Here is a 26,441-nt window from a genome sequence, read left to right on the forward strand (position 1 = left end):
TGGTATAAACAAAACTTACTATTCCCATTTGTGCATAAAGGACATTTTTACTCATCCCAATTTATTTTGGCTTCTCCGACTTCCTCCCTCCGTTCAAACACATGCATGTGAGGTAAAACTGGCAACTGTAAATTGCCCCTAGTGAATGATTGTGAGAGTGAATGGTCGAATGGTGTGCCTCTGTGTTAACCCTGAAACGAGCTGGCCCCTGTCCAGAGTGAACCCCAAAGTCACTGGGATAGGCTCCCGTCAGGGGTCATCTGCGACCCCTGACGGGAACAAACTGTGGAAATTCACTGAATTTACATCTTTGAAATCAAAGCATTTCTGAGCTTATGACACTCATGTAAGAAAAAAATGAATTTATAATTATCAAATCTAATGAGTGACAATTGAGCCTTTCCAATAACCTATTTCAATGGTTCTCACCCACTGATCATTTGAGGCATTTGAAATTAGGCTTAACAAAGTTCAACTCAGGAGTAAATGTATACTTGTTGGCCAGTAAAATAAATGTATCGAGGCTTATATACAGTAGTCTATTAAAATTAAACATTTTAATAGACTACTTTATCATTTGAGTACTATATGTTTTGTGTGTGCCAACAACAGCACTCTCCGCTTTTGCATTGGTACTACTAAACATGGGATGCATTTGCTCCTGGACAAAGGCTTAAAGTTGGTTTCTAGTCCAGAGTTTAGCTCGGTCACGTGCAGACCTTCTGTGGAGATAATCAGGGTCAAAATGATTCATTTTGAATGTATTCATTTACTAGGGACAATAAACTTATCACATTAGGGTTGTGTGTTAACATTTCAGTGTGAAAATGTTTTAATGAGTTTTCTATCTAGTCTTTGTGGATCAACCAAATGTAGTCCTTTCAGTCCACAGTACTTTAATGCGAAGTAACGTTCCGGCTGAGGTACACGTACATAGCACATCCCCAGCACTGCAAGATGGCAAGATCTGATTGGCTGCAAGGTGTGTGGCAGAGCTGTGCTGCACTTCTGTGTGGATTTGACAGTGGAATACAAATCAGCCTTAATATGTAGACTTGGCTAGTGGTGATGCAAGCCCATCTAAGCCCGACTTAACTCAGACTTAAAGACTTGAGATTAACTTGATATTTGGCAACCACCCTCTGCCACATTCCATCACATGACTGCATTAAACTGCATCCAACTCAAACCAAGTCCGTTAACCCCCAGGCGAAAATGAAATTTTGCCATAACATGCAGAAAATCCAGTTTATTTAGTTTCTCTTTTGCATGGAAACACACAAATACATACCCTCTTTTAGTTTTGTTCAAATAAAATCTTCCAAAACTGAAATGTCTTTGATTCATTGTTGGTTAAGAAAAATGCTCCACTCAATTCCTTAAAAATAAAAAGGGGAAAATGGCTGCTGATAAGTTAGTGTGAGTGTAGGCCTAAAATGGAGGGCTTCACTTCTTCTTCTTCTTGCTTTTCTTGCCCCCGTCTCCAGGCTGCGAGCTGCTGTCGGCTCCACTGCTCTTCTGAGTGCGTGTCTTTAGCTTTGGGATCATCTCTGCAGCGTAAAACATCACGTCTTTCCCTGAAACAGAAATAGGGAAAGTCATGAAAGAAGATTGTAAGAGATTTCCTCTTCATGTTCATTGTGCAAACTAGATCTGAATTTATTTCAATGGTTTGTGCCTCCTAACCAAATAACAAAACAAAAAATATTGAGGCCCAGGAACCCTTCTTGACAACATTTATGTTATGTTTATGTAGTTAGGGGTTGCATGACTGCTGAATTTATGTTGTCAACTAGTCGATTCAATGCCAACTAGTAAATGAATAAAGAGGCCAATGTGTGCCATAATTTTGTCTTATTAGAGACATCTAATAACAAAACATTCATCATGACTTCATTATAATTTTATACAAAAGTCCACTTTGTGTGTGAGGGGCGGGGTTTGTTGTCCCCGACAGTGACTACAACAGTCCTGAGAGGAGAGTCTGCGTCAGGCTCACACACAGAGCTGCACGGGACGTTTGGAGCAGCGGTTTGTTTGTTTTTTTAAACAGAGGGGAAAACATCACTCAAGTCCACAGCCCTGTGAATAACTTCACAGCGGTGGCTCTCCTAGCGAGCCCTCTCCTAGCGAGCCCTCTCCTAGCGAGCCCTCTCCTAGCGAGCCCTCTCCTAGCGAGCACTCTCCTAGCGAGCCCTCTCCTAGCGAGTCCTCTCCTAGCGAGTCCTCTCCTAGCGAGTCCTCTCCTAGCGAGTCCTGCAGCGGCGGAAAAGTCGATTTTGCATGATATGGGACCTTTAAGTAATCATTCTTGACCTAGTTGGTGCAATCTCTAGAAGTTGTAAAAAGTATAAATGTGTAGTAGTGTGCTTGTGTGCTCATGTGAGCAGAAATTATCTTCACTGAGCTCTGAATTAGGCTCTTGAAAAGTACTCACGTGAGCCAAACTTCTCATTGCACAGCTCTCCATCGGCCTGTTTGAGCTGCACCCGGACTCTCCCTCTGAACTGCGCATCTCTATTCCACTCTCGAGGATGCATCTTATTCTGAAAAACACAACTTCTCATTAAAAACACTGTCTAGTAATACAATAACTGCAATATCCTGATCATTTTTTCTCAGCCTGTCGCTGCATGAGTCTTGTTAGATTGCAGGAAACTGGCAGAACTTCCAGTCCCTTCACACAAGCAGCAAGTTAAAGGCGGTATGGACGATTTTTCGGCGATTTGAGAACGCAGGCGGAAGTGCGCATGCCACTCCCCCGTGCGGACCGATACAACACACACGTGTGTTTGTTTATTAGCGCAACGGAGCGCAACGGAGCGCATCGCATCGCTCGTCTCCCGTAGATTTCTGCCCACTTCTGCGTCAGCTCGAACTGTCTTTCTCCGTCTTCATTTTGATCCATTATTATGATAGATCCATGCGCTTAGGCACGCGGAAACGTGGGGACGAGCCTGACGCAGCTGCAGGTGAGCGGTAGGTGCGTTTTATGATTGATACGTGGCAGGACAAATGATTTATCCACGCCAAGAGGAAATATGATAAAAAATTTGCTGAAAAATAAAAAAATTATAATAATAAAAAAAATATCGTCCATACCACCTTTAAAGGAATAATGGAGGATTTTTGGCTGATTTGAGAACTCAAGCGGAAGTGCGCATGCGCACTCCCCCCTGTGCAGAGGCACACAAAAGCCTTGCTGCTACACGTGCGTTTGTTTATTAGCGCGACGGATCACATCCTATCTCTCGTCTCCGTAGATTTCCGTCTCTTCTGAGCCAGCTCGAACTGTCATTCTTTGTCTTAATTTTGTCCTGTACACTGAGGGAACTATATTATAATAGAGATGACATTTTCTGACTAGTCTTTTCCATCCACGTTCGTCAGCATATATGCACACATGCGTTTTGTGTCACATGCACAGGACGTTATTTGTAAGGTTTAAAATACTAACAGAAAAATAATGATGCATTTAGAACTTAACAAAACAGATTTAAAACAGACTGGTCCAGAACTAGCCTAGGACTATACCACAGTTTGAGAACCAAATCAAAAGGACCAAGGTGGTGGGTGAGTCTCATTTACTCCTTAAGAAATTGTATAATAATAATAATAATAATAATAATAATAATAATAATAACTTTTATTTATATAGCTCTTTTCAGTGACCCAAAGACGCTGAACATATATAAAAAAAGGGGGGGGGGTATTTACAGACAGGGGGGACAACACGTACAATACACATTAATATACAGATAAAATGAACAAGACAGAAGAAGTAGAGAGAAAAAGATGGGGATGTAACAGGGGGTAGAAGAGTAGGCAATGGGGTAGAGGAGGCTAGGGGTAGGGGAGGTCATAGGCTTGGGTGAAGAGGTATGTTTTTAGGCGGGATTTGAATGTTGTGAGTGAGGGAGAGTGGCGGACAGGTTGGGGGAGGGAGTTCCAGAGTCGGGGTGCTGTTCGGGAGAATGCTCTGTCGCCAAAAGTTTTGAGTCGGGATGTTGGTGCAGTCAGGGTGAGAGAGGAGGAGGATCGGAGAGCTCTGGAGGGGCGGTGGGGGATGAGGAGGTCAGACAGGTAGGGGGGGGCAAGGTGGTGAAGAGCTTTGAAGGTGAGGAGGAGTATTTTAAAGTTTATGCGCTGCTTGATGGGGAGCCAATGGAGAGAGCGGAGAACGGGAGTGATGTGATCACGGGACCGGGTGTGGGTGAGGAGGCGGGCAACGGAGTTTTGGACCATTTGGAGTCTGTGGAGGGAATGGGAGGAGATGCCAGTGAGGAGGGAGTTGCAGTAGTCGAGGCGGGAGGAGATGAAGGCATGGATGAGGGATTCAGCAGCGGGGAGGGTGAGGCAGTGTCGGATTTTGGTGATGCGGCGGAGGTGGAAGTATGAGGTCTTGACGATGTGGCTGACATGGGGAGTGAAGGAGAGGGTGGGGTCCATGATGACACCGAGATTGCGTACCAGGGTAGAGGGGGTGATGGTCGAGGTGTCGATGCTGAGTGAAAAGGGACCAGTTTTATTGAGAGTGGATTTGGTGCCAATGAGGAGGAGCTCTGTTTTGTCACTGTTCAGTTTGAGGAAGTTGAGAGTGAGCCATGATTTTATTGTAGAGATGCAGGTTTGGATGTGGCTGAGGGGAGGGTTTTGGGTGGATTTGGTGGTGAGGTATATCTGGGTGTCGTCAGCGTAGCAGTGAAAGTCCAGGTTGAGTTGGCGGAGGATGTGACCAAGGGGGAAGATGTAGCAGATGAAGAGGAGGGGGCCGAGGACTGAGCCCTGGGGGACCCCCTGCGTTACTGGGGAGAGGGTGGATGAGTGACCGGAGAGGGAAATGAACTCTTGCCTGTTGGTGAGGTAGGATGTGAGCCAGTCAAGTGCAGAGCCCTCAACACCCAGTTGGCGCAGCCTTTGTAGGAGGATGGAATGGTTTATAGTGTCAAAGGCTGTGCTGAGGTCTAGTAGTAACAGGATGTTGAGGGCCCCGGAGTCTGCAGAGGTGAGGAGATCGTTGAGTACTTTGACCAGGGCTGTTTCAGTGCTGTGAAGTGGGCGGAAGCCAGATTGGAGGGGTTCATAGAGGTTGTTTGACTGGAGGTGGGTGTGAAGTTGGGCGGCGACCAAGCGTTTTTGAGAGGAACGGCAGGTTGGAGATGGGGCGGTAGTTGGAGAGGTTGGCGGAGTCTAGGGTGGGTTTTTTGAGGATGGGGGTGATGGAGGCCAGTTTGTAGATGGAAGGAACATGGCCGAGGGATAAAGACTGGTTGAAGAGGGTGGTGAGATGGGGGATGAGAGCAGGGAGGCAGGCCTTGGTTAGAGTCGTTGGGAGGGGGTCGAGAGAGCAGGTGGTGGTTTTGGAAGCGGTGATGAGGTCTATGATATGAGAGGAGTTAACAGAGGAGAAGGTGGTGAGGGAGAGGGGGGGGGCAGGGGTGGGGGTGGTGATGGAGTTAATGGAGACGGCAGTCATGGAGCTGTTGATTTTGGAAATTTTGTCATTGAAGGCAAGGAGGAAAGAGTTGCAGAGGTCAGAGGAGGAGGGTGGAGTGATGTCCGGTGGCTGGAGCAGCTTGTTGACGGTGGAGAACAGGGTGCGAGGGCTCCGGTGGGAGCTGTTGATGAGGGTGGAGAGGTGGGCAGATTTGGCGGCTTGGAGAGCGCCACGGTAGGAGGAGATGTGTAATTTGAAAGCTTCGGCGTGGACGGTGAGGCGGGTTCTTTTGAGGAGTCGTTCGAGTTGGCGGCCAGTCTGCTTCATGGTGCGGAGTTCAGGGGTGTACCAGGGGGCGGGGTTGATGTATGAGACGGAGGAGGTTTTCCAGGGGGCTAGGGAGTCAAGGGAGTCGGAGAGGGTGGTGTTGAGCATGACAGCATAGTCGTCGGGGGAAGAGGGGGGGGGAGTCAGGGGGGAAAGCAGAGGATATGAGCTGGGAGAGCGTGAGGGGGTTGACTGACTTGATATTGCGGTAGGTGATGGTGCGTTTTTTGGGGTTGTGGGGCGAGGGTAGGGGGGCGGAGAAAAGGATGCAGAGATGATCAGAGAGTGGGAAGGGGAGGGGGTGGGGCTTAGATATGGGTAGGAGAGAGGAACAGACTAAGTCCAGAGTGTGGCCTTTGGTATGGGTGGGGAAGTCAATATGTTGGGTGAGATGGAAGCAGTCCAGGAGAGAGAGGAAGTCGGATGTCAGTGGGGCGTTGGGGCAGTCAATGTGGATGTTGAAGTCACCAGTGAGTAGGAGGCGGGCAGAGAGAGAGGATGCGATGGTGAGGAGTTCAGACAATTCAGTGAGGAAAGAGGGGTGGGGCTTTGGGGGACGATAGATCAGGATAGCATAATGGTGATAGAGTTGGGGAAGGAGAAGGCGAGGTATTCAAATGATGAGATGGATGGAAGGTTGAGGTTCAGTTCAGTGATGGATGTAGATTTTTTATGAATAACAGAAAGACCTCCCCCACGCCCGGAGAGGCGGGGTTTGGCAGTGTAAGTGTAGTTGGAGGGAGTGGCTTGGTTGAGAGCATAGAAGTCCAGGGGCTGTTGCCATGTTTCACAGAGGAGAAGCAGATCAATGTTATTGTCCAGTAGCAGTTCAGATATAACAGGTGATTTGTTGGAGAGGGAGCGGCAGTTCAGCAGTGCAAGGGAGATGGATGGGGGCGCGGAGATGGATGGGGGCGCAGGGGTGGGGGGGCGGAGGTTGCTGAGGTTGGCAGTGCGGCAGGTGGGGGTGACGGGGGGGCGATAGTCCAGAGTGAGCCATCGTTGGAGTGTTGGTTATGGGAGAGACCAGAGCCCCTGTGGATGTAGCGGGGCCGGCGAAGGATCCCAGCTGAGCTAGCTGCAGAGGCAGCAGCAGCTGGGAGACGGTGGTTATGGTTGAGGAGGTGAAGGTCAGCAGCGGTGTAGGTGAGTAGGCGAGAAGTTGGTGGAGCGGTGGCCTGGAGGCGCGGGAGTGATAGTCCGAGGAGGAGATGGAACGTAGCAGCAGATGAGAGTAATCCAGTTAGTATGTTGGCGGTGGCTAGAGGCTGGTTAACTAGAAGCTGGTGGGCAGAGAGTTGTGAAAAAGCAGCAGTGGACCGGGTGTTGAAGCTGGTGGAGTGAGTGGCGTTGGTTGCCCCAGACCTTGTCTGCACGGCAGGGAGGCCCCGCGATACCATGACGGACCTCAGCAGGTGTTAAGCCAGCTGTTAGCTGGCGGCTAGGGCAGTAGATAGTCCAGGAGTGAGGGAGGAGATGAGCGATGGACGGTGCAGTAATGTCCGATGAAGTTAAGGAACAGGGATGTAGACAGAAGACAACACAGAGACGCGGGAACAAAACAAAACAATGGAAACGACTAACAAAACAAAGACGTTGGGACAGAAGCGGCAGTCCACATACCAGACGCCGGCGTTGCTCTAGCCCAATCAAGACGCATTTGAGTCCAGTTTTGTGACCAGATCGCCCCCGTCTGTGGAGCGGGGAAAGCAGAGAAACGGGGCTGTACCTTGGTTGTATGGGGCTGCTTTTCTCCGGGTGGAGCCGGTGCCCCGCTCTCCGTGTCTGCTCCTGTATTTTTAACACTGTTTCTCTGTCACGTTATATTATTCGACAGCATATACTTACTTCCACATAAACATTGAAGCCAGCCGCTGTTAGCACATCTCTGATCTCAGTGCAGGATGGATTTTCTACACCCTAAAATAAATACAATAAATATTTTTTTTTGTATTGTATTGCAAGCAAGAACACCACAGTAACGGTGTGTAGCAGTAATAACAGACAGTTGTTAAAAGTCAACCATAAGATTAGATTATATTAATAAATATTCCAAACTGACCTTTTCAGAGGGAATCCTCCGTCCTTCTGCTAAAGTCTTTTTATTGTTGATATAAACCGGATACAAACAGATGAACCTGGAACAGACACATTCAAGAGACCCTCAGAAAATAATAAAGGGGCATAATCAACTTTATTGATCTTTTAACATCGTTACAACAGTGTTTCCTCATCATTAATCCTGTATTGTCCTGCAACAGAGGCTTGAGCAATCAGAAAATTCCTATTTTCACCTACAGGGGGTAGGTGAAAAAATCGCCGCCAACATTCCTGTATTTAATTGTGATTCTTTGAAAAATTAGGACTCTGAATAAAGCTGATAAATGTGGCCACTTTTCTGCTGCTTGTTGCACTGAGCTTGTCACAGGCTGAAGCCTCCTCAAGCCCGAGAACTGAGACCTGAGATCACGCACCGTCACGGTGAAGACAGAGCTCACATTTCTTTGAGATGCCTCTAAATAAAACCTTGTGAATGCTCCTGTGCCCCACACAGTCACACACTCACACCAGAGCAAAACACAATGACTTTTAGCACATCAAGAACATATATTATATATGCTGTCTGTATTGTACAACAGCCTGGAAGTTTTCGGTCTCGTACGTTTTTGCACTGTTGATCATCAACTAATACTCCTTGACTGATCGTTACAGAATAAATGTATGAGGCAAATCTATATTCTAGGAAGAACAACCACTCAAAACAATTCTAAAATGTTGTGTTTTCCACTGTTTTATCACCATTTGGGCGCATCCTCCCCCCACTAACATCAGCCCGGTATAACAGTTTTTAATGGTTTATGCTGCTTTTATCTCTCACCGTTCTTTGTCGGATGGGCTTTGTGTCAGGTGGGCCATACTTTTGAGGTATTACAGCTCCAAACCCCAGATCAAGGTGGTAACATTAGGCGAAATGGTGAAATAAAGTTGCACGACACACGCTCTTCTCTACACAGAGCTGAAACCTAAGGATGAGCTGGACTTCCGCCTCTGGTTTTGTGCACAGCGCCATCTACAGACGCAGCGGAAGAAGACGGAACTGATGAAGCCAATGAGAAATAGTTTAGGCAATTACTGAGCTTGGTATTACTGAATGTCTTAATGAAATTACAATAAAACAAGGCATACCATAATTAATTTATATCTTATTTACTGGTATGTGTTGTATTTTGTAATCATTTACTGTATTTGGCAAGCAAAATACAAAAATAAAATGTTACATAAATCCCATCAGCATTTAGGTCAGGTCCCCATGGTCAGTTCACCCAGGTCATCCTTGAAAAAAATATATAATTTCGATTTCAATGAGTTTGAGCCTGTTTAAATAAAGGTCAATAAACATATATGATACATTTGTTTATTATTAAAGACTTTCTTTTTTTATTTGTTGATTTAGTTCTATCAGGAACAATTTTATCAGTGGTGGAACCTAAATTAACGTTCCGTGTTTCAAGTGGGATCCGTTTTAGAAGTAACACATAACAAAATAGCCGCTGTTCTTATCTTTCGTTCTTTCTTTCTTAACACATTGTGAACATTCGGTTGTTTTGATCATATGTTTTGTTTTCATTTTTCTCTCATATGTGTTTTCGGCTTTTGATAGAATTAGTCGCTTTAAGACTGTCTATATGGAAATATATCTACACCTTGTTTCATTTGTGTGTTGTAAAGTCAGAAATTGTTTTCTAAAATGTATAAAGGTAGGTGAAATAATAATTTATTGTATTACAATTTTATTTTAAAAGGAAACTTGTAGCCGCATGTAGGTAAAATTACAATGTAATAATAAATGATGTTATACTAGTCTCCAGGAGAATTGTTGATCTGTTGTTTTCAGTTTCAAACTAAATACAATGAGGCTGCAGCAAAGATACAGCGCGCCGACTTTATAACACTTAGTACTCTGCACAGAGGAGTATTTTACACAGACTTTATAACAATTAGTACTCTGCACAGAGGAGTATTTTACACAAACTTTATAACACTTTGTACTCTACACAGAGGAGTATTTTACACAGACTTTATAACACTTTGTACTCTGCACAGAGGAGTATTTTACACAGACTTTATAACACTTTGTACTCTGCAGAGAGGAGTATTTTACACAGACTTTATAACACTTAGTACTCTGCACAGAGGAGTATTTTACACAGACTTTATAACACTTTGTACTCTGCACAGAGGAGTATTTTACACAGACTTTATAACACTTTGTACTCTGCAGAGAGGAGTATTTTACACAGACTTTATAACACTTTGTACTCTGCACAGAGGAGTATTTTACACAGACTTTATAACACTTTGTACTCTGCACAGAGGAGTATTTTACACAGACTTTATAACACTTTGTACTCTGCAGAGAGGAGTATTTTACACAGACTTTATAACACTTTGTACTCTGCACAGAGGAGTATTTTACACAGACTTTATAACACTTAGTACTCTGCACAGAGGAGTATTTTACACAGATTTTATAACACTTTGTACTCTGCACAGAGGGGTATTTTACACAGACTTTATAACACTTAGTACTCTGCACAGAAGGAGTATTCTACACAAACTTTATAACACTTTGTACTCTGCACAGAGGAGTATTTTACACAGACTTTATAACACTTTGTACTCTGCACAGAGGAGTATTTTACACAAACTTTATAACACTTAGTACTCTGCGCAGGAGGAGTATTCTACACAAACTTTATAACACTTAGTACTCTGCGCAGGAGGAGTATTCAGCCACAGGCTCAAGGATCTCACTAATGTGCTGCTCATGTTTGGTCCTTTATAAATGAGTTTAGATTTCATGTAATAAATAAAGAAAGAGTCCAATATTGAAAACAAATATGCATATGTGCATATTGTTACTAGGACATTTTTGATAAAAAATAAACAAGCAAGCCTTTTTTTCTATCTACAATATAAATCACAATTCTAGCTTTACATTTAGTAAATATCAAGTTTTCTTCAAGTGAAGCTATATTAATCATAAAAAAATGTTTTGGGGATATTGGTAAAATAGTTTTCCTCTTGAAAAAGTAGTAAAAGTACGATAGTAGAAAAAGCTTCAGTTGTAGTCATCTGGACTCAGTTTGAAAAAATAGACGTTTCGACTCTCATCCAAGAGTCATTGTCAATAACAGAATTTAGGTCGAGAACTCCGATATTAATACTGTTCTGTGGTAAGACCCGCCCATTGGGAGGAGTCTTCCTGAAGTAGAAAGAGTTGTTTGTTTCAACAGAAACTCCCCCTTGTATCTACCGAGCTAGCCTATTCAGAATCTTAATGGGCTATTAGAATCCTCTTTGTCTAGCCCATTAAGATTCTGAATAGGCTAGCTCGGTAGATACAAGGGGGAGTTTCTGTTGAAACAAACAACTCTTTCTACTTCAGGAAGACTCCTCCCAATGGGCGGGTCTTACCACAGAACAGTATTAATATCGGAGTTCTCGACCTAAATTCTGTTATTGACAATGACTCTTGGATGAGAGTCGAAACGTCTATTTTTTCAAACTGAGTCCAGATGACTACAACTGAAGCTTTTTCTACTATGGAACACGCCTGGACGAATGAGGGATTACACCGACGTAAAAGTACGATGTTTGCACAGAGTTCAGACTCAGCCTTTAAGTCAGGCCCCTTGAGGCAGCTGCTGTTGGGATTTTGGGTGTTACAAAAATACATTTAATTTAATTGAAGATTCCTCTCTAAATTGCAATATCGACTGAGTGAGACGCTGCTGAGTGAGCATGCTTTATGAAACCCAAATGACAACAAAGCAGGTCACACTTTTGAGTCTATCTTAGAAAGTAAACCAGTTTTATGAAACAGGCCTCTAGATTGGTAATTTATTAGACAATTTCAACGACTATTACTTGATTATAAATCAATCATAGTCCCAATTTTTGATTTTTGATTTGAGGACATGACTAGTTTCTGCTCCCATTGATTTAATCTGGTGTACACTTTTTTACAACAGTCAGGAACAGCTTGTCACCAGTGAGACAAAACTGTCTTAAAATGAATTGTTTCTATGTAGACTAGTTGGGCTGTACTGAAGTTTGGTCTCCAGTGAACAATAGAATTGTAAAGTCATGGCCAATTCAGTGCACAAACTGCCCAAGTCAGTTTTTTGTTTTACAACATGACTGTTTTTAACTATATGGACTTGTTTGCAACTAATAGAACTCCCAAAAAACCTTGTGAAATGAATAACTACAATTATGCTATGAGGCTGACAGTGTGTGTAACCCCTGCTGCTGATTAAAATATCTAATAGTTACCTTTTTATTCCTAGGTAGGTTCTAGCAGGAATGTCTTCTGATGAAGAACAGCCCCTCTCCTCGTCCTCCTCGTCCTCTTCTACTCCTGCAAACTCTCACTACATCGGGAGGAAAGAGGACATCATCAGAGCGAGCCGAGTGACCAGGCTGGTGAACGGCTGCAGAGATGTCCTGGTTCTGCACCACCAGGGACGGCTCTACGCTATGGACATGCGCTGCTACCGTAAGCTCCCTTTAATTGCTGGGTTTCATATGACATCACAACATTCTATAGGTTTATAATTATGAATACAGTTGGGATAAAATGCAGATTTTTGTTGTAATGCAATAAATTTATGAAAATCATCAGGTGAAACATTTGTGAACCTTTAGGATAGTTGGCAGAGTACAATGTCTCTTGATAGATGGTTTTCACATTCTAGAATCTGAATCTAGCCACATCCAAATTAGCGACTAACTATTTAAAACAAAATATCACTGTATGTCATTTGAATGGTGAAAAGGCCTCAAAATGTGCCTATAATTAGAAGCAGAAACCCATAGGTTGTGTTTACGTGACAACGTTCTAGAATGCCTATAGTTTAAAACTGAGCTGAGACAGGTCTGAAGAGTTTAAGTGTCAGATTTGTTGATCTGGTTTATGGTTCATATCTCTGTAATGACTGGGCCTATCCACATGAAACAAAAACTGGCACAAAGTTCAACGTCTTCTCTGTCAGGACAAATAAACAGAGGTAAAATTATATGTTTACCGGTACAATAACTTCAGAACGTAGTGCCATTATTCAACTCCAAAGGCATGATTGTTGTCAGTTAAAGGGCTTCAAGATTAATATGACAAGTTTATGGAGCCAAACCCAAACAAATAATGAGAAGGTTCAACAGATATCACTCAAAAACAGTAAATCCCCCATTACGTTACACAGGCACTAGCTGAGATGATCAAATCAAATTCCAGAATGTGAACATAACCTGTTCATGTGTTTCAAAAGGATTCCTTCCTAATTTGGCCTTCATTGTCATAGTAATTAAATTAAAATTACAAATATGATATATTTTGAATGGGGAAAGGTCCTCACAAAATCCTTCAAATCAGGAAGGAATCATTTGCCTGTACTTTTTTTTGTTTTAACTCCTATATCTGTACTTTTACCTAAGTACTTCTTTTGCTACAACTTCTTCTAGAGTTGCATGTGTGATTGAATAAAAATAATATCACTATTGTCCTCCTCACAGACGCTGGCGGCGGGTTACAACATGGAGACATAGAGGTCAGCTCATTCCGTGTCTTCTTTTCTGTACTTATTGTGTCTTTCCTAAACACGCCCTGTCTCGTGTGCAGGAGTTCAACGGCAGGTCCTGCATCGTGTGTCCGTGGCATAAGTACAAGATCACCCTGGCTGAAGGAGAGGGCCTGTACCAAGCAGTGGACAACCCCACGCTCAGGCCGCTGCGGACAGAGTGGCGCTCCAAAGGGGTGAAGCAGCGCGTGCACCAGGTCACAGAGGTCAGAGGAGATGTGTACGTGACCCTCAACACACGCGCTGAGGATGTGGAGTCAGACCGATACCAGAACCACAAATACAGGACTGCCTTCTGCGATGAGCCCACAAGGCCCAAGACATGATGTAAACAAGATTTGGACATTTTGCACCTTTGTAATAAAGTGTTTATCTCCTTGTATTTGTGTTTATTTTAATTTGGTAGAAAGTGTCCAATCTTATGATCCACAAATGTTGAACCTTATCATTGTTTGTTTGGGATTGACTCCACAAACTTGTCATATTAATCTGACTGGTTATGACAGGTTAGATTACACATTTTACTAAAGTTAGCCCAGCTTTTCCCATTTGTCATGGAGTTAGACATGAACCAATGCTATTCCTTAACACACAGAGAACACAATTCAACTTAGAATATGAAACGACACAGAAACGTCAGACTTTTGTGTGGCATGCATGGGAGAAACCGTCGGGCCTGGTCGCCAAGGCAGCCCGGCGACCCTCCTGTGGTCTCACATGTTTTTTCTCATGCAGGTTGGTTTTATTACAAATTATGGAATAGGCGGGTCACATTCTCATTGGTCAGCTTCACATCAAGGTACTTGTCTTTTACAACAGTTGGTATTTTCCTTAGAAATAAAGCATGGGTAATGTTTACCTAAACTCCCCTGGGCTGTTACACCCCCTCCCTAGGATAAACATTCCTCTGGCCCATCTTTACGACACACTAACAAATGCAGTTTGTCACATGCTGTTTTTCTCTTAGACTAATGATGCAGATAATATAAAATATCGTCATATCACTATGATGCAGACAAAATACATCACAGACATGTCCTGGTTGGACATGAGCAGCAGATATGACATAGGTACTTCTATAGCTGTTACCTAGCAACCACTTTGTAAACAAAGACCAAATCCATATAAATTACACAATAGTTATGATTTGACAAACAATAATATCTGACAATATCGTCATTTCGTTAAGTTATTGTTCACATTTTCAGAAGGATATATGGCAGTTGTGTGTAAAGTGTCATGTCACTTACTGATGACATAGACCAAATTAATCCTGAATAAACTGAATCTAATCTAAATTGTACTAGGCTACTTTACTGGGGAAATATAGTTTATAAGAAATTATCTTTCAGTTTGAGATGGCCTTTTTCTTATGATTCGGTTTGAAAGTTTGGTTTCAACCACTCCATAAAATCCATCAACACTTATTTACTTTGATTGGATCTTATATTGTATGTTTTGTACCGTATTTTTCCTGTTTCTTTTTACTTTCTTTTTTGACTACTCCGTGACTTTTAAACAACTTCCAGCTGTCTCCTGTGGGCGGCAGTATTGTGACGCGTGCAGATGACGTTTCAACATGGCGGCGCCCGTCCTTTGTAAATAACCCGAACTTCTGCATACTTTTATTCAATATTGCGCCAAACAGGTTTTAAGAACATCTTACAACAATGGCATCAGGTCTGTGGCTCTGAAAGGACAACTGTATCTTATAAATATGGATTTTGTTGATAATCGCTGACGCCTTGTTTGCCTAAATCTATTATAAATATATATTATTCTATTTTTTCTGCAGATGAGGAGGTGAATTTGCTGGTGATTGTAGTTGATGTAAATCCGATTTGGTGGGGACAACAAGCACAACGGGAGCCTGAGGTACGATTATCAGTACTAAAATGTACTGATAATGACAGATAGATTGTGATTTAAAGGTGCTCTGTGTTATTAAAGACCGTAAAAAACAACTGTTAAAATCCCCCCACTATGTCTAAATGAAGAGAATTGATCACTAGAAAAGGAGTAATATAAGAATTTTACATTATTTTTGCTTGATACATGAATAAATCGATCTGTCACTACCAGAATAGTTTGCACTAAAGCTCAAAAACAAACTCTTAAGCCACTGTGAGAATGTAGTGTCGTCAATACTAACATTTCAAATTGGATTTCAGTTCTAAGGAAAAGTCTCAATACTTAATACCAATTTTTATACAATATTGATTTTTAAAATGCAAAAAATAATAAGTAATTTTTAACACAAAATCATTGCAGTTCCTTTAATATTATAATGTGTTTTTACACCAGCTTAAGACCAATCTAATACTATTCAGGAACAGTCCAAATGTTTTATTATAGATTAGTATATGGGTTTCAATACTTTTGGTAACTCTGATATAGGGTAATAAAGACATTTTGGACTGCAATTAATCCAGCTATAAAATAAATCCTTTCGAAACCTGCTTCTTTTTTTTAGGAGCTTTTTTGAGCAGGATCCGCCACCAGAAAAGTGACAATTTAATATAGCGTGCTGCTGTATGAGACGTTTGGCCTTTTTGTTTCAGTTCACGCTGTCTAAGTGTGTGGACGCTGTGATGGTGATGGGGAACTCTCACTTGTCTATGAGCAGAACCAACAGACTGTGCGTCATAGCAAGCCACTGCCAGGACAGGTAAGGTCACGTCTGGGCTTTAAATATGCAGACGGTTTAATGTAGGCATTATATACTGTATGTGTGAGGTGTGCGGCGTGTCAGTGTAGGTGGTAAACGCAAATGATCAGCAAAAACCTTACGCAATTATGAAAAGTTTGGGAAGGATGCAAACTTCTCCAACATGATCACTTTCCTTGGTCGTCTCGTCTCACAGAAGTACTGAATCCTCTGCACTTCTCATTGTATCTCGGCCAAACTGGTCTTCTGAGCTACTATTTAAACCTTTGTGTGTGGAAGCCTAATCAAGCTTGAATAGTCAATACTAGCCCAGTGTGTTGAGTAGTCAAGGCTCCGGGGCTCGGACTGATGGCAAATCAAATCAAATCGGCCTCAGACATAAAGAGTTTCCTGCCTCTCCTACAACTCCAGGACTCATTAGGACAACACTTATTTTCCCTTAACATTCTGTTTTAGTCACTTCCTGTACCCGAGTAAGACCTGGAGAGGAGGGGACGGTCGGGATGAAGACACCTCGTCCAGTGGAGACGGCAAGTATGAACTGCTGTCTGTGGCCAACAATCTGATGGCCGAGGAGATCCGGAAGCTCATGCTACAGTGTAAGTGCAACACGATAACACACAGTACAGACGCAGTGCCTTCTCTCTACACTGGGACTAATATGAGTTAAGATTGAAATGTTCTTTGATGGCACACAGTGTTCCACCTGTTTGTCTCCGTAGAGATGTTATAGCTTTGCATAAAATGTAGCACATTCTATAAACAGGATAGTTTACAAAGTGCTGCACATAATCGAAATATAGAACAAACATTTACACTGCCTGGCCAACCAACAACCGTGTGGAAAGACAAATCCCATGGTCATTGAAAAGATGTCAAATCATTGGCATCAAGCGGAGAAGCAGAAACTTAATGTACTCCAGTTCTGAAACGGGTGAGAAATAATGACGCTGTTGCGTTTGATGCTCAGAAGGTTGAACACTGACATTTTGGAATGCACTTAATTAGCCAAGAGTGGTTTAAAGTTCTCTGGTGACACTTTATCATAACTACACTTTTAATAGCCTTAACAAAACCTGAGCAAATCGTTTATTAAGTGCGTTTCAGGCTGAGCAACTGAAGTCTTTGTTCATGCTTTATTAAGGCTAATTAAGGTGTAGTTATTATAAAGTGTTTACCAGTTCTATCTTCTGTTCTTTCTACTCTTTAATACTACAAATCCAGGCTAGTGTTTGTTCCTGACTTTGCTTGTGATTTGCAGCTGAAATGAAGGGAACTTCCACTGACACCATGTTGGCTGGATCCCTCGCCAAAGCACTCTGTTGTATCCTTTCGAGTTTGTGATTTGATTGATTGGAATCGAATGCAGAATTTTGGGGATCATATACAGGAACAAATTATGACAGGAGAACTTATTATGAGCCATTTTCCTCAGTGTTAAATGTGCAGATATTCACCGAATGTCCAAAGACCTGGAGGGTAAGTGTAATGAGCATAACGTGAGCCGCAGTTGGTCACACCCGCTCTGATTGTTCTGCCTGTGGCTCTGTTTCAGCCGGGCAGGAGATCAAGTCCAGGATATTGGTGAGTGTCCATGTTTCCATCGGGCTCATCTACATTTCTGGAGTAATTGGAATATAAATGGTCATGAAGAGCAAACGGCAAAGGTTCAAGCCCTTTTCAGATGACAATGAAACACACTTTGCTACATGTAATACTCCGTTAGTGTGTAAGACAGGTTAGAATACTTAATTCATTAAAACGTTATTATATTTAAGATTTTTCCACAGGTATTTTTTCAGTTTTATTGTTTTTTGGTTAGGTTTGTAAAGTTACTCCCTGGTTGGACATGAGCACCTGATGTGACATATGTAGAGGTAATTCTGTTACCTAGCAACCATAGCATTAACAAGGGCCAGAACCGACCATAGTAATTGCAACATTGGTTTATGGCAGAGCTATACACCCCCTGTGGCCATGAGACGATCTGCACAAACAGCTCCAATACCAGAAGAGTACTCAAATCAAATCAAATCAATTTATTTTTGTAAGGCCCAAAATCACAACAACAGTTGCCTCTGAGGGCCACAGGGAGAAATAAATCAACAATGTCTGTGGTGGCGAGGGACGATGTCCCAGGGTCCTCTGTCCTTAGACTCTCCTTCTCGGCCAGGAAAAACTACAAAAAAAACCTCTTTGGGAAAAAAGCGTAGAAACCTGGAGGAGTTCCAGTGAAGGAGAGATCCGACTCTCACAGACGGACAGACGGACACGAGGGAGACTGGAGCTGGACCCACTCTTCAGGCAGATGAGGGACCGACTGAGTCGAGCTGGACCCACTCTTCAGGCAGATGAGGGACCGTCTGAGTCGAGCTGGACCCACTCCTCAGGCAGATGAGGGACCGTCCACACAGGGCAGGGACCACTTCACCAGGGGAGGGGCATCTGGGTCCACAGGTCCTCAGGAGTGAGAGAAAGAAAAAGAAGGCGGTGAACAGTTTGCAAGTGGAATCAAAAAATAAATATTGTTTGATAGAATAAGTAGTCAGAAGAAGAAGAGGATAGTGCTCAAGCTGTCATACTTCCCCCAGCATAGTTACTCCTAGGGCAGCGTAGCTAAAGCTGTGGGTTTATGTTTCTGTTCCTAACTAGTCTGACCATAAGCGATTTCGAAGAGGAACGTTTTAAGCCTGGACTTAAATGAAGAGACTGTGTCAGCATATTTAACATGGGTCGGGAGCTGATTCCAGAACACAGGAGCTTGGTAGCTAAACGCTCTACCTCCTACAGTACTTTTAGAGACTCTTGGCACCACCAGAAGGCCAGCATTCTGAGAGCGAAGAGCTCTGTTTGGATGATATGGTTCTATAGCATCTTTGAGGTAGGATGGGGCCATGTCATTTATGGCTTTGTAGGTCAAGAGTAGATGGGGAGCCAGTGAAGAGACTTCAGCACTGGCGTAATGTGCTCTCTTCTTTTTGTTCCTGTTAGTAATCTTGCTGCTGCATTTTGAACCAGTTGAAAGCTTTTTATGGAGCTTTTAGGACACGCTGCAAGCAGGGAGTTACAGTAGTCTAATCTAGTCGTTACAAATGCATGGATACGTTTTTCGGCATCACTTTTAGGCAGGATTCTTCTGATTTTGGCTCTTGTTGCGCAAATGGAAATAGGCTGTTTTACAAGCTTGATTTATATGAGCTTTAAATGAGAGCTCCTGGTCAAATAAGACTCCAAGATTTCTTACAGTAGAACTGGAGGCTACACTGACATTGTCCAGTGTGACTATCTGCTCAGATAGAGCGTCTCGTAGATGTTTAGGACCAGCACAATGACCTCGGTTTTTTCAGGGTTAAGAAGCAGGTAGTTTAGTGTCATCCAGGTTTTTATCTCCTTCACACAAGTACTAAGTCTGTCTACTTGATCGCTCTGATCAGGTTTCATTGATAAATACAGCTGAGTGTCGTCTGCATAGCAGTGGAAGTTAATGCCATGCTTTCTGATAATGTTGCCTAATGGCAGCATATAAAGAGTAAACAGAATTGGACCGAGTACCGAACCCTGTGGCACACCGTAAATTACTTTAGAGCTTGGTGAGGAGCTCTGGTTTACATTAACAAATTGGAACCTATCAGATAGATAGGATTTAAACCAGCTGAGGGCTGTTCCTCCAACACCTCCATCACATTCTAACCTCTGCAGTAGAATGTTGTGGTCAATGGTGTCAAACGCTGCGCTGAGGTCCAACAGAACCAGGATTGAGACCAGTCCATCGTCAGCGGCTAATAACAAATCATTTGTGACTTTAACTAGTGCAGTTTCAGTGCTGTGGTGGGCTCTGAACCCTGACTGGAAAACTTCAAATAAGTTATTGTCCTGTAGGTGGCGACAAAGCTATTTTGCTACAACTTTTTCAAGGATTTTAGAGACAAAGGGAAGATTTGAAATAGGTCTGTAGTTTACCAATAGGTCGGGATCTAGATTAGGCTTTTTCAGAAGAGGTTTAATGACTACATGTTTTTTGTACTAAAAAGTACTTCTGCATATTCGGCTTCATTGCAGAGAGTTATGCATAAAATACTCGTCAATGTTTAGCACTGGTCAAACATAATGGACTGTAAGAGTGTCTGATGGTAATAGAGCCACGCTTTTTATCTTTTAACAATCTCTTCCTTTTGTTAAGTCTGCATAAAGCCATTTAGTATTGTAATGTGTAAATTATCTGCATTTTGAATGGAATTTTCCAGTTCATGACATAAGATCACACTACGTCCTTTATATTTGTAGTTTTCTCCCCGACTATTTTTCCACAAATTGCCACGTGAATTATTAAAAAATATACATATTTACCACTGGCGACTGTCCCAACAAGTCATAATTAGAAAAACATGAGGACCGGTCATGTGCACTATTGGTATAATAATAATAAGAGTTAAAGTGTGCCAGAATTTATTAATTGGTATTGGCCTGCCTTTTATTTGGCTGATTAAGTTTTCTGTGCTTGTACTTGTAAGATTATTTTGAACAGTTGTCTTACTTGAGTACAATCCATTTGAACGTGCTAGAACGTTCAATTATCTGAATCACGTGGTACTTTTGTTTGGAAGATGACGCGTTACACAACTGCTCTAACTCTGTGTTTGTGAAGGTGATCAAAGCAGCGGACGACTGCGCTCTGCAGTACATGAACTTTATGAATGTGATCTTCGCCGCTCAGAAGCAGGTCAGTGACTCGTTCTCTTCAACATGTGTGCTTTATTGCTTTATTGACAAAAACAAACACACTTGTCATATTTCTAAACAGAACATTCTGATTGATGCATGTGTGCTGGACGCGGACTCTGGGCTCCTTCAGCAGGTACAACTTTTAAATGTATAAAAGACACAACAAAAACCAACAGAAGTTCCACACACAAGAAGTGGAAATGAATAATGCATTTATGATAAACGATTCATTTATTATTTTCATATTTAAATTGAGTGTTGAAGTTATACATTAATACCTCAATATTTTTTTGAATAATAATCAGGTGATATATTTGCACTTCATGAGAGAAAATGTATTAAAAATGTGCTTGTAAATATTGTAGCTGAGAAAATCTTTTTGCTCATAATGAACAATTGATATTTTTATTTAATTCCGTTTTTCTTGTTAAAAACACAAAGAAACAATCAAATTTAATCTCTATTCAAATAGGATTCATTTTGCAGTCCACTCCAATTTTGTGATACTTTGAGCCTCATTTTCAGCAGTGCAATTTAACAAAACATCAATAAAAACCCAATTCAAACCCAATATTTAAATGACGTATATCTTAGACCACACATTTGAATGCTGTAGACAATAACCTGTAAAAAATGGTCCTGTGCAATAATAGTGTCCTGTTTGTTCTCATGTGACCCTGGTCAGGCCTGTGACATCACTGGAGGCTTGTACCTGAAGGTCCCACAGAAAGTGGCTCTGGCTCAGTACCTGCTGGTAAATGTGATTGATTTATTTGATATTTTACCAGGTAGAACAGACTCGAAGAAGGGGCTCGTGTACACCGACTCCAGTGTGGGTGTGGTCCAGGGCCCGCTCTGGTCAGACTGCTCCTAACCACTTACTGTGGTGTCCAGGGAAAATGAGCCTCAAACTGGACTCACACTGGAGTATTTCATTCCTCTCTGTATTCAAATGTTCCTGTGCAGTTCAGTATGGAACCTCAAGTTACAGTAAATGTAGCTCCCGAAAAAAGTATGTTTTCAGGTTTAGAGTTTAATTTCCCTAAAAATGACCTCTGTGTACCCAGATACACAAGATGCACATTTACTCAAATGGAATGAATAATGCTTCTCTAGTTGATTATCTGTGAGAATTCAGGATGAGCTACGTCCATTTGCGTTGCCAGTTTCTAAGCTGAAATCCAGTGTGTTTAAACCTCTTCTTTGTCCTTGCTCTGATCCAAACGGTCACTACCAATCAGGAATCAGTGTTAGTTTGACCTCTCTCCAGCTCAGAGACCGGAACAGAGCCCAACGGTCTCGCCCATGTCCAAATCTGCCACGGTTCTGGATGTACATTTTCTGCCATAAATAATTTAAACGTTTAAATATTAACCGTAAGAAAGGCACGACCAAGGCTAAGCAGCTTTTTTGTTTCAGTCCAAAAAAAACACATGCAAATTAGACACGTTTTTAAATAACTTTGAGGTTTGTAAAGTTTCAGAAGCAGATGAATAGCCTTATCTTTAGTTAGCACAAAAAAATGCACTGAAAATTTACCAAAAATGTACTTCTGGACCAAAGCGGAGTGCGGATGCGTCCATCTGCAGGGAAAGGCTCTGGACACGGGCTGTTGGGATTGTAGAACCTGGTTTAATAAGAAAAAAGGCTACATACTGTTCCTTTAGCTCTGATAATGCTACTTCTCGCATCTATAATCATGATAAATCGTCAAATCTAAAACTGTTCCATCTAGACCCGTCTCTAATCACTATTTCCATGTATCGATCAATAAACGAAACATATACAATATTTAGGGAGTTGAATATTTATCATCTGTACCTTTTAATTTGCACTAGTTGGGGGTATTTTTTTATCATTTTAATAATATATAAGAAAAATAATGCATCTATGACTCTGTTCTTCTTTACTCCATTCTAAAAGGGGTTATTATTCTGCTAAAGGAGTCGTATGTCGCATTAGTCTCTGCTGTACATCACAGTTTAAAGCATTTGATGGCGACAGGCCTAATTCTATGGTTTACGAGCACAATAAGCACACGTCGGTCGGTCTCCTCCTTAGTGGGTGTTTCTGCCGGACTCGGAGCAGCGCACTCAGCTGGTGTTGCCTCCTCCGGCACACGTGGACTACAGAGCCGCCTGCTTCTGCCACCGCAACCTCATCGAGATCGGATACGTGTGCTCCGTCTGCCTGTCAAGTAAGGCTCGCTCTGACGTTCACGCTAAATTCTTTTAATCACCCAAATTGTCTCTTTTTGTCCCAAGTATTCTGCAACTTCAGCCCCATCTGTACAACCTGCGAGTACGTTTTGTCACATTTATGAGATGAATGGCTGTTTTCAGAGAGGTAACTTTGCATTTTCACGTGTTCGCAGGACGGCCTTCAAGATCCAATTGCCGCAGATGGTCAAGCCCAAGAAGAAGAAGCTGAAGCCGTCTTGATGATTGATTTGTCCATTTTATTTTGGTATTTAATAGATGTAATTGCACCATTTTTTTCTTTTCTTTTTAATTAACATTTATTTTTAACATCTATAAAATAATGTCTAAAAATGTACAAGAACAAAAAGAAGTAAATGAAGTTGCAAAATGAAACAAATCTCAAAAGCAAGTATATAAAGTCTTAAATCTATTAAGTCATCATTTTATTTTACTTACCAAGACTTTTACAGGCACGTTTATTTTGGAAATCTATTTGGAGGATTTTAAGAAAGTTGAGATTTTAATTTGTGAATATTGAAAGTGTACACAATAACTGCCATTTTCTGAACAAACACATTTTATTTATAACTGCTGGAGATCAGAGGCGTTACTGAGGGGCGGGAACGATGTTGCACCTGAAACGAGGATCAAAGAAACATGATTTTGTCACAGTAAATACAATGTTTGGGTTGGTTTGTCAGTTGCTTGCTCACCCCAGCAGCCCCCTGCCGGACCACCTCTGAGGAATCAGTGTCATTGGACACCTTTCTCCACTGCGGACCACCACCACACGTAATGTTTTCTGTTACACACGGTTAAAGAAGTCACATTTATGTTTGTTTGCTTTGATTCTACACATTTAAGGCGAGACGCTACAGGTGAGAGGGAAAACGTATGTTTTAGAGACGTCAATTTGAAACTAGTTTACTGGCAACAATGTAATACAAGTTTTACATCGTGTCATGTTTTTGTATAAATAAGGCGTTATATGTGTAAGAATGGCAACATTTGATACACTTGGTACATTCAAAACTGAAAATCATGTTTAAATTTCTTGGTTTTACATATTAAATACAAATGTACAGAGGGGATTTAGTATATATTTAGTATTTGAGTAATCTAGACTTGACTGAAAATGTATGCTAAAAAACTACTTTTGCAAACTGTTTTGTGCTAAAACTTCAAAATTCAAATCAGGCTTTGAATTAGATTAAAAAAAATATTTGTTACGTTTTTTAAATCTTGTTAAGTCCAAGTTTGTAAAGTTTGGTGTGTGTGGGTGCTATTTTAAGGACTAATCTCTATGTCTCTGGGAGAAAAATGCATCTGTCCCAGAGAAATCTATGGATTATACAAAACATCTTGCAGGTTTTAAAAAAGGTGTCTTCCTGTAGTGTCCTTACCCCTTCACTGTGCTGCACAACGGAAGCAATATTCTGAAGATTTTGGAAATTATTGGAGTTGACCGAACCAAACTCAATGACTTCATCCCCAACTCTGAGTCCCTAGAAAACAAGAGTTAAAGTAAATGTATGAAAATGGTGTGTGTTCTTTGGCCGTGACATGATCAGTGGCTTCAAAATATGAATTAAAAAGTTTGACAGTACAAAGTAACGTTAGAATGTGGTTAACAGGAGATTTCAAATGTATTTAATTTGTTAAATTATAACCCAAATAATAATAATTTCCATAATTGAGCAGCCTTAACTGTAATGGGAAAGAACACAAACCCAATATAAAGACCAACGTTACACACGGAAACACATGTTTGAAGAGTCCGACATGTTCAAATATATTCTCCATGAGCGGAGAGGGAGTGAGACTGACCGCAGTCTGAGCAGGGGAGCCAGCAGTGACCCCGTCCACCCGAGCGAAGGCCGTGGGCAGACTGGGCTCCTCCTCCATGGGGTCATCGTGTGCGGCCCCCGAGCCCCGCTTCTCCTTCTCCTGAGCGTGCAGTTTATGGAGGGCCTCCTCGATCTCCGTCATGATCGCCTTATGGTCATTCTGCAGGCCTACGAGTCAGAGAGGGTGACCAGTTTGATTTCATTGTTTATTTACTTTGCATTTTTGGCATGGATGTGTTAAAATATTATATAATTGAAAATCAAAATAGGTTTATTGACCTTTCTTGCCAAATCATAACCCTGACAAGCTGACCCCTGTCCAGGGTGTACCCCGCCTACGGCCCAAAGTCACTGGCTCCAGTCATGGCACCCGCTAACAGGAACAAGCGGTAGAAAACGAATGAATCTACAAAGACGTGTAGTAATGACTTGCACTGCACAAATTCAATCCTGCGCCCCATGGGCCTCTTGGTTGCATCTCCTTGTTCATGGAGACTAACGAGTGATGGACTGACCTACCAAAAGTTCCATAGTGTACCTTTTTTATTTTTTGATTACTTGAATCTGATCTGGTCAATAAATCCTGATTATGAAATGTAAGAGGTTGGGGTTCACGTGAAATCACAATATTCTGGACTCCTATAGTTTAAAACTGATGATTGTATGTTTAACTGTCGAGTTGCAGATTTGACGTCAGCATAAATAAACAAAAGTGAAGTCTCAGAAGGTGGTGCCATTTTTCAACTCCAAAGACGTCAGATAAAGGACATTAGGCCACGAGACAAGTTTGTGGAGCCAAGCCAAAGATTGAGAAGGCTCAACAATTGTGGATTTCTATTTTGTATATTCCTTTTAATTACAGAAACTTGGAATCACCACCTGAGATTATTGTGATCAAACTGTGGATGGTCCAACAGAAACTCACATGCAATCTGGTGTCGGGCTGTCCGGATCTGGTACAGGTTCACATCTGCCCGGGGGAACCCCTCTGCGTCCACCAGGGGCCCTTCAATGCCCACGCCCTGCTGGCAATACGGACGTTACTCTTTTATGTAGTCAAGAATATTTACACATTTAGAAACAAACAATCTCTCTCTATTTTGCTTATGATATTTCCCGAATAAGAGCAGATTAACCATGTTTTCTAAGTTGGTTGTTAGTTATTGAAAGTTTTCGAGGTAAATATTCTACCCTTTTCCATATTTGATTCTGAGCATGTGCAGAAATGTGGAGTGACACTCTCAGATAATTAAAAAAAAAAAAAAAAACATAACAAATTTGGAGTTTGCATCTGTGAATAATGATGTAATATTTAGAGAGAAATCTACTTCGTTCTATTGGCGTGTAACTCGACACAAGAAACTGTTAAAACTCGAAGTCAGATTAGCTTAGCTTATTAGCAGGTTATCAGATACTTACGTCTTCCAGTACGTCGTAGTACGCTTTGATCTGTTCTTCCATCTCATCTTTCTTTTGAATCAGGGTTTTAACATGGTCCATAGTTAGGTCCACTCTCTCACCCGCAGCTTCTTCTGTCAGTCTCATCCTCGTGAGCTTCGTGTTTACGGGAGTTCGTTTCACTTCCGAAACAAACGCTCG

The 26,441-nt window shown here is 41.9% G+C and overlaps 4 protein-coding genes across 7 annotated transcripts; 2 read left to right on the forward strand and 2 right to left on the reverse strand.

Moving 5' to 3' along the window:
* Positions 1 to 1,234: 1,234 nt before the first annotated feature.
* srp19 (signal recognition particle 19) lies at positions 1,235 to 8,803 on the reverse strand. 2 transcript variants are annotated; one of them, XM_072433642.1, is made up of 5 exons: positions 8,643 to 8,803; positions 7,827 to 7,902; positions 7,613 to 7,684; positions 2,438 to 2,546; positions 1,235 to 1,577 (listed from the first exon to the last, which is right to left on the reverse strand). In XM_072433642.1, the coding sequence occupies exons 1-5, from the start codon at positions 8,678 to 8,680 to the stop codon at positions 1,447 to 1,449; spliced, it is 426 nt and encodes a 141-aa protein (XP_072289743.1). In that variant the 5' UTR covers positions 8,681 to 8,803; the 3' UTR covers positions 1,235 to 1,446. The 2 variants fall into 2 exon arrangements, with proteins under 2 accessions (XP_072289743.1, XP_072289744.1); XM_072433643.1 differs by lacking the exon at positions 7,613 to 7,684.
* A 698-nt stretch (positions 8,804 to 9,501) lies between these two features.
* On the forward strand, positions 9,502 to 13,784 carry LOC140346840 (Rieske domain-containing protein). Of its 2 annotated transcripts, XM_072433054.1 has the most exons (4): positions 9,502 to 9,522; positions 12,118 to 12,326; positions 13,340 to 13,374; positions 13,446 to 13,784. In XM_072433054.1, exons 2-4 carry the CDS (start codon positions 12,134 to 12,136, stop codon positions 13,728 to 13,730), a joined length of 513 nt encoding a protein of 170 aa, XP_072289155.1. In that variant the 5' UTR covers positions 9,502 to 9,522; positions 12,118 to 12,133; the 3' UTR covers positions 13,731 to 13,784. The 2 variants fall into 2 exon arrangements, with proteins under 2 accessions (XP_072289155.1, XP_072289156.1); XM_072433055.1 differs by lacking the exon at positions 9,502 to 9,522 and having other exon boundaries at positions 12,104 to 12,326.
* A 1,194-nt stretch (positions 13,785 to 14,978) lies between these two features.
* On the forward strand, positions 14,979 to 23,312 carry gtf2h3 (general transcription factor IIH, polypeptide 3). Its single transcript, XM_072433143.1, has 13 exons — positions 14,979 to 15,084; positions 15,200 to 15,279; positions 15,966 to 16,072; positions 16,529 to 16,671; positions 17,334 to 17,396; positions 17,522 to 17,551; positions 17,628 to 17,656; positions 20,718 to 20,792; positions 20,874 to 20,927; positions 21,480 to 21,548; positions 22,856 to 22,991; positions 23,059 to 23,095; positions 23,169 to 23,312. The coding sequence occupies exons 1-13, from the start codon at positions 15,075 to 15,077 to the stop codon at positions 23,233 to 23,235; spliced, it is 900 nt and encodes a 299-aa protein (XP_072289244.1). The 5' UTR covers positions 14,979 to 15,074; the 3' UTR covers positions 23,236 to 23,312.
* A 242-nt stretch (positions 23,313 to 23,554) lies between these two features.
* Positions 23,555 to 26,441, reverse strand: psmd9 (proteasome 26S subunit, non-ATPase 9). 2 transcript variants are annotated; one of them, XM_072433145.1, is made up of 6 exons: positions 26,262 to 26,441; positions 25,768 to 25,864; positions 24,823 to 25,010; positions 24,399 to 24,500; positions 23,709 to 23,797; positions 23,555 to 23,630 (listed from the first exon to the last, which is right to left on the reverse strand). In XM_072433145.1, the coding sequence occupies exons 1-6, from the start codon at positions 26,385 to 26,387 to the stop codon at positions 23,603 to 23,605; spliced, it is 630 nt and encodes a 209-aa protein (XP_072289246.1). In that variant the 5' UTR covers positions 26,388 to 26,441; the 3' UTR covers positions 23,555 to 23,602. The 2 variants fall into 2 exon arrangements, with proteins under 2 accessions (XP_072289246.1, XP_072289245.1); XM_072433144.1 differs by having other exon boundaries at positions 25,768 to 25,867.

The sequence above is a fragment of the Eucyclogobius newberryi genome, unplaced genomic scaffold, assembly GCF_026437365.1.
Source record: "Eucyclogobius newberryi isolate DKJ021-1_F unplaced genomic scaffold, fEucNew1.0.hap1 SCAF_6, whole genome shotgun sequence".
NCBI lineage: Eukaryota > Metazoa > Chordata > Actinopteri > Gobiiformes > Gobiidae > Eucyclogobius > Eucyclogobius newberryi.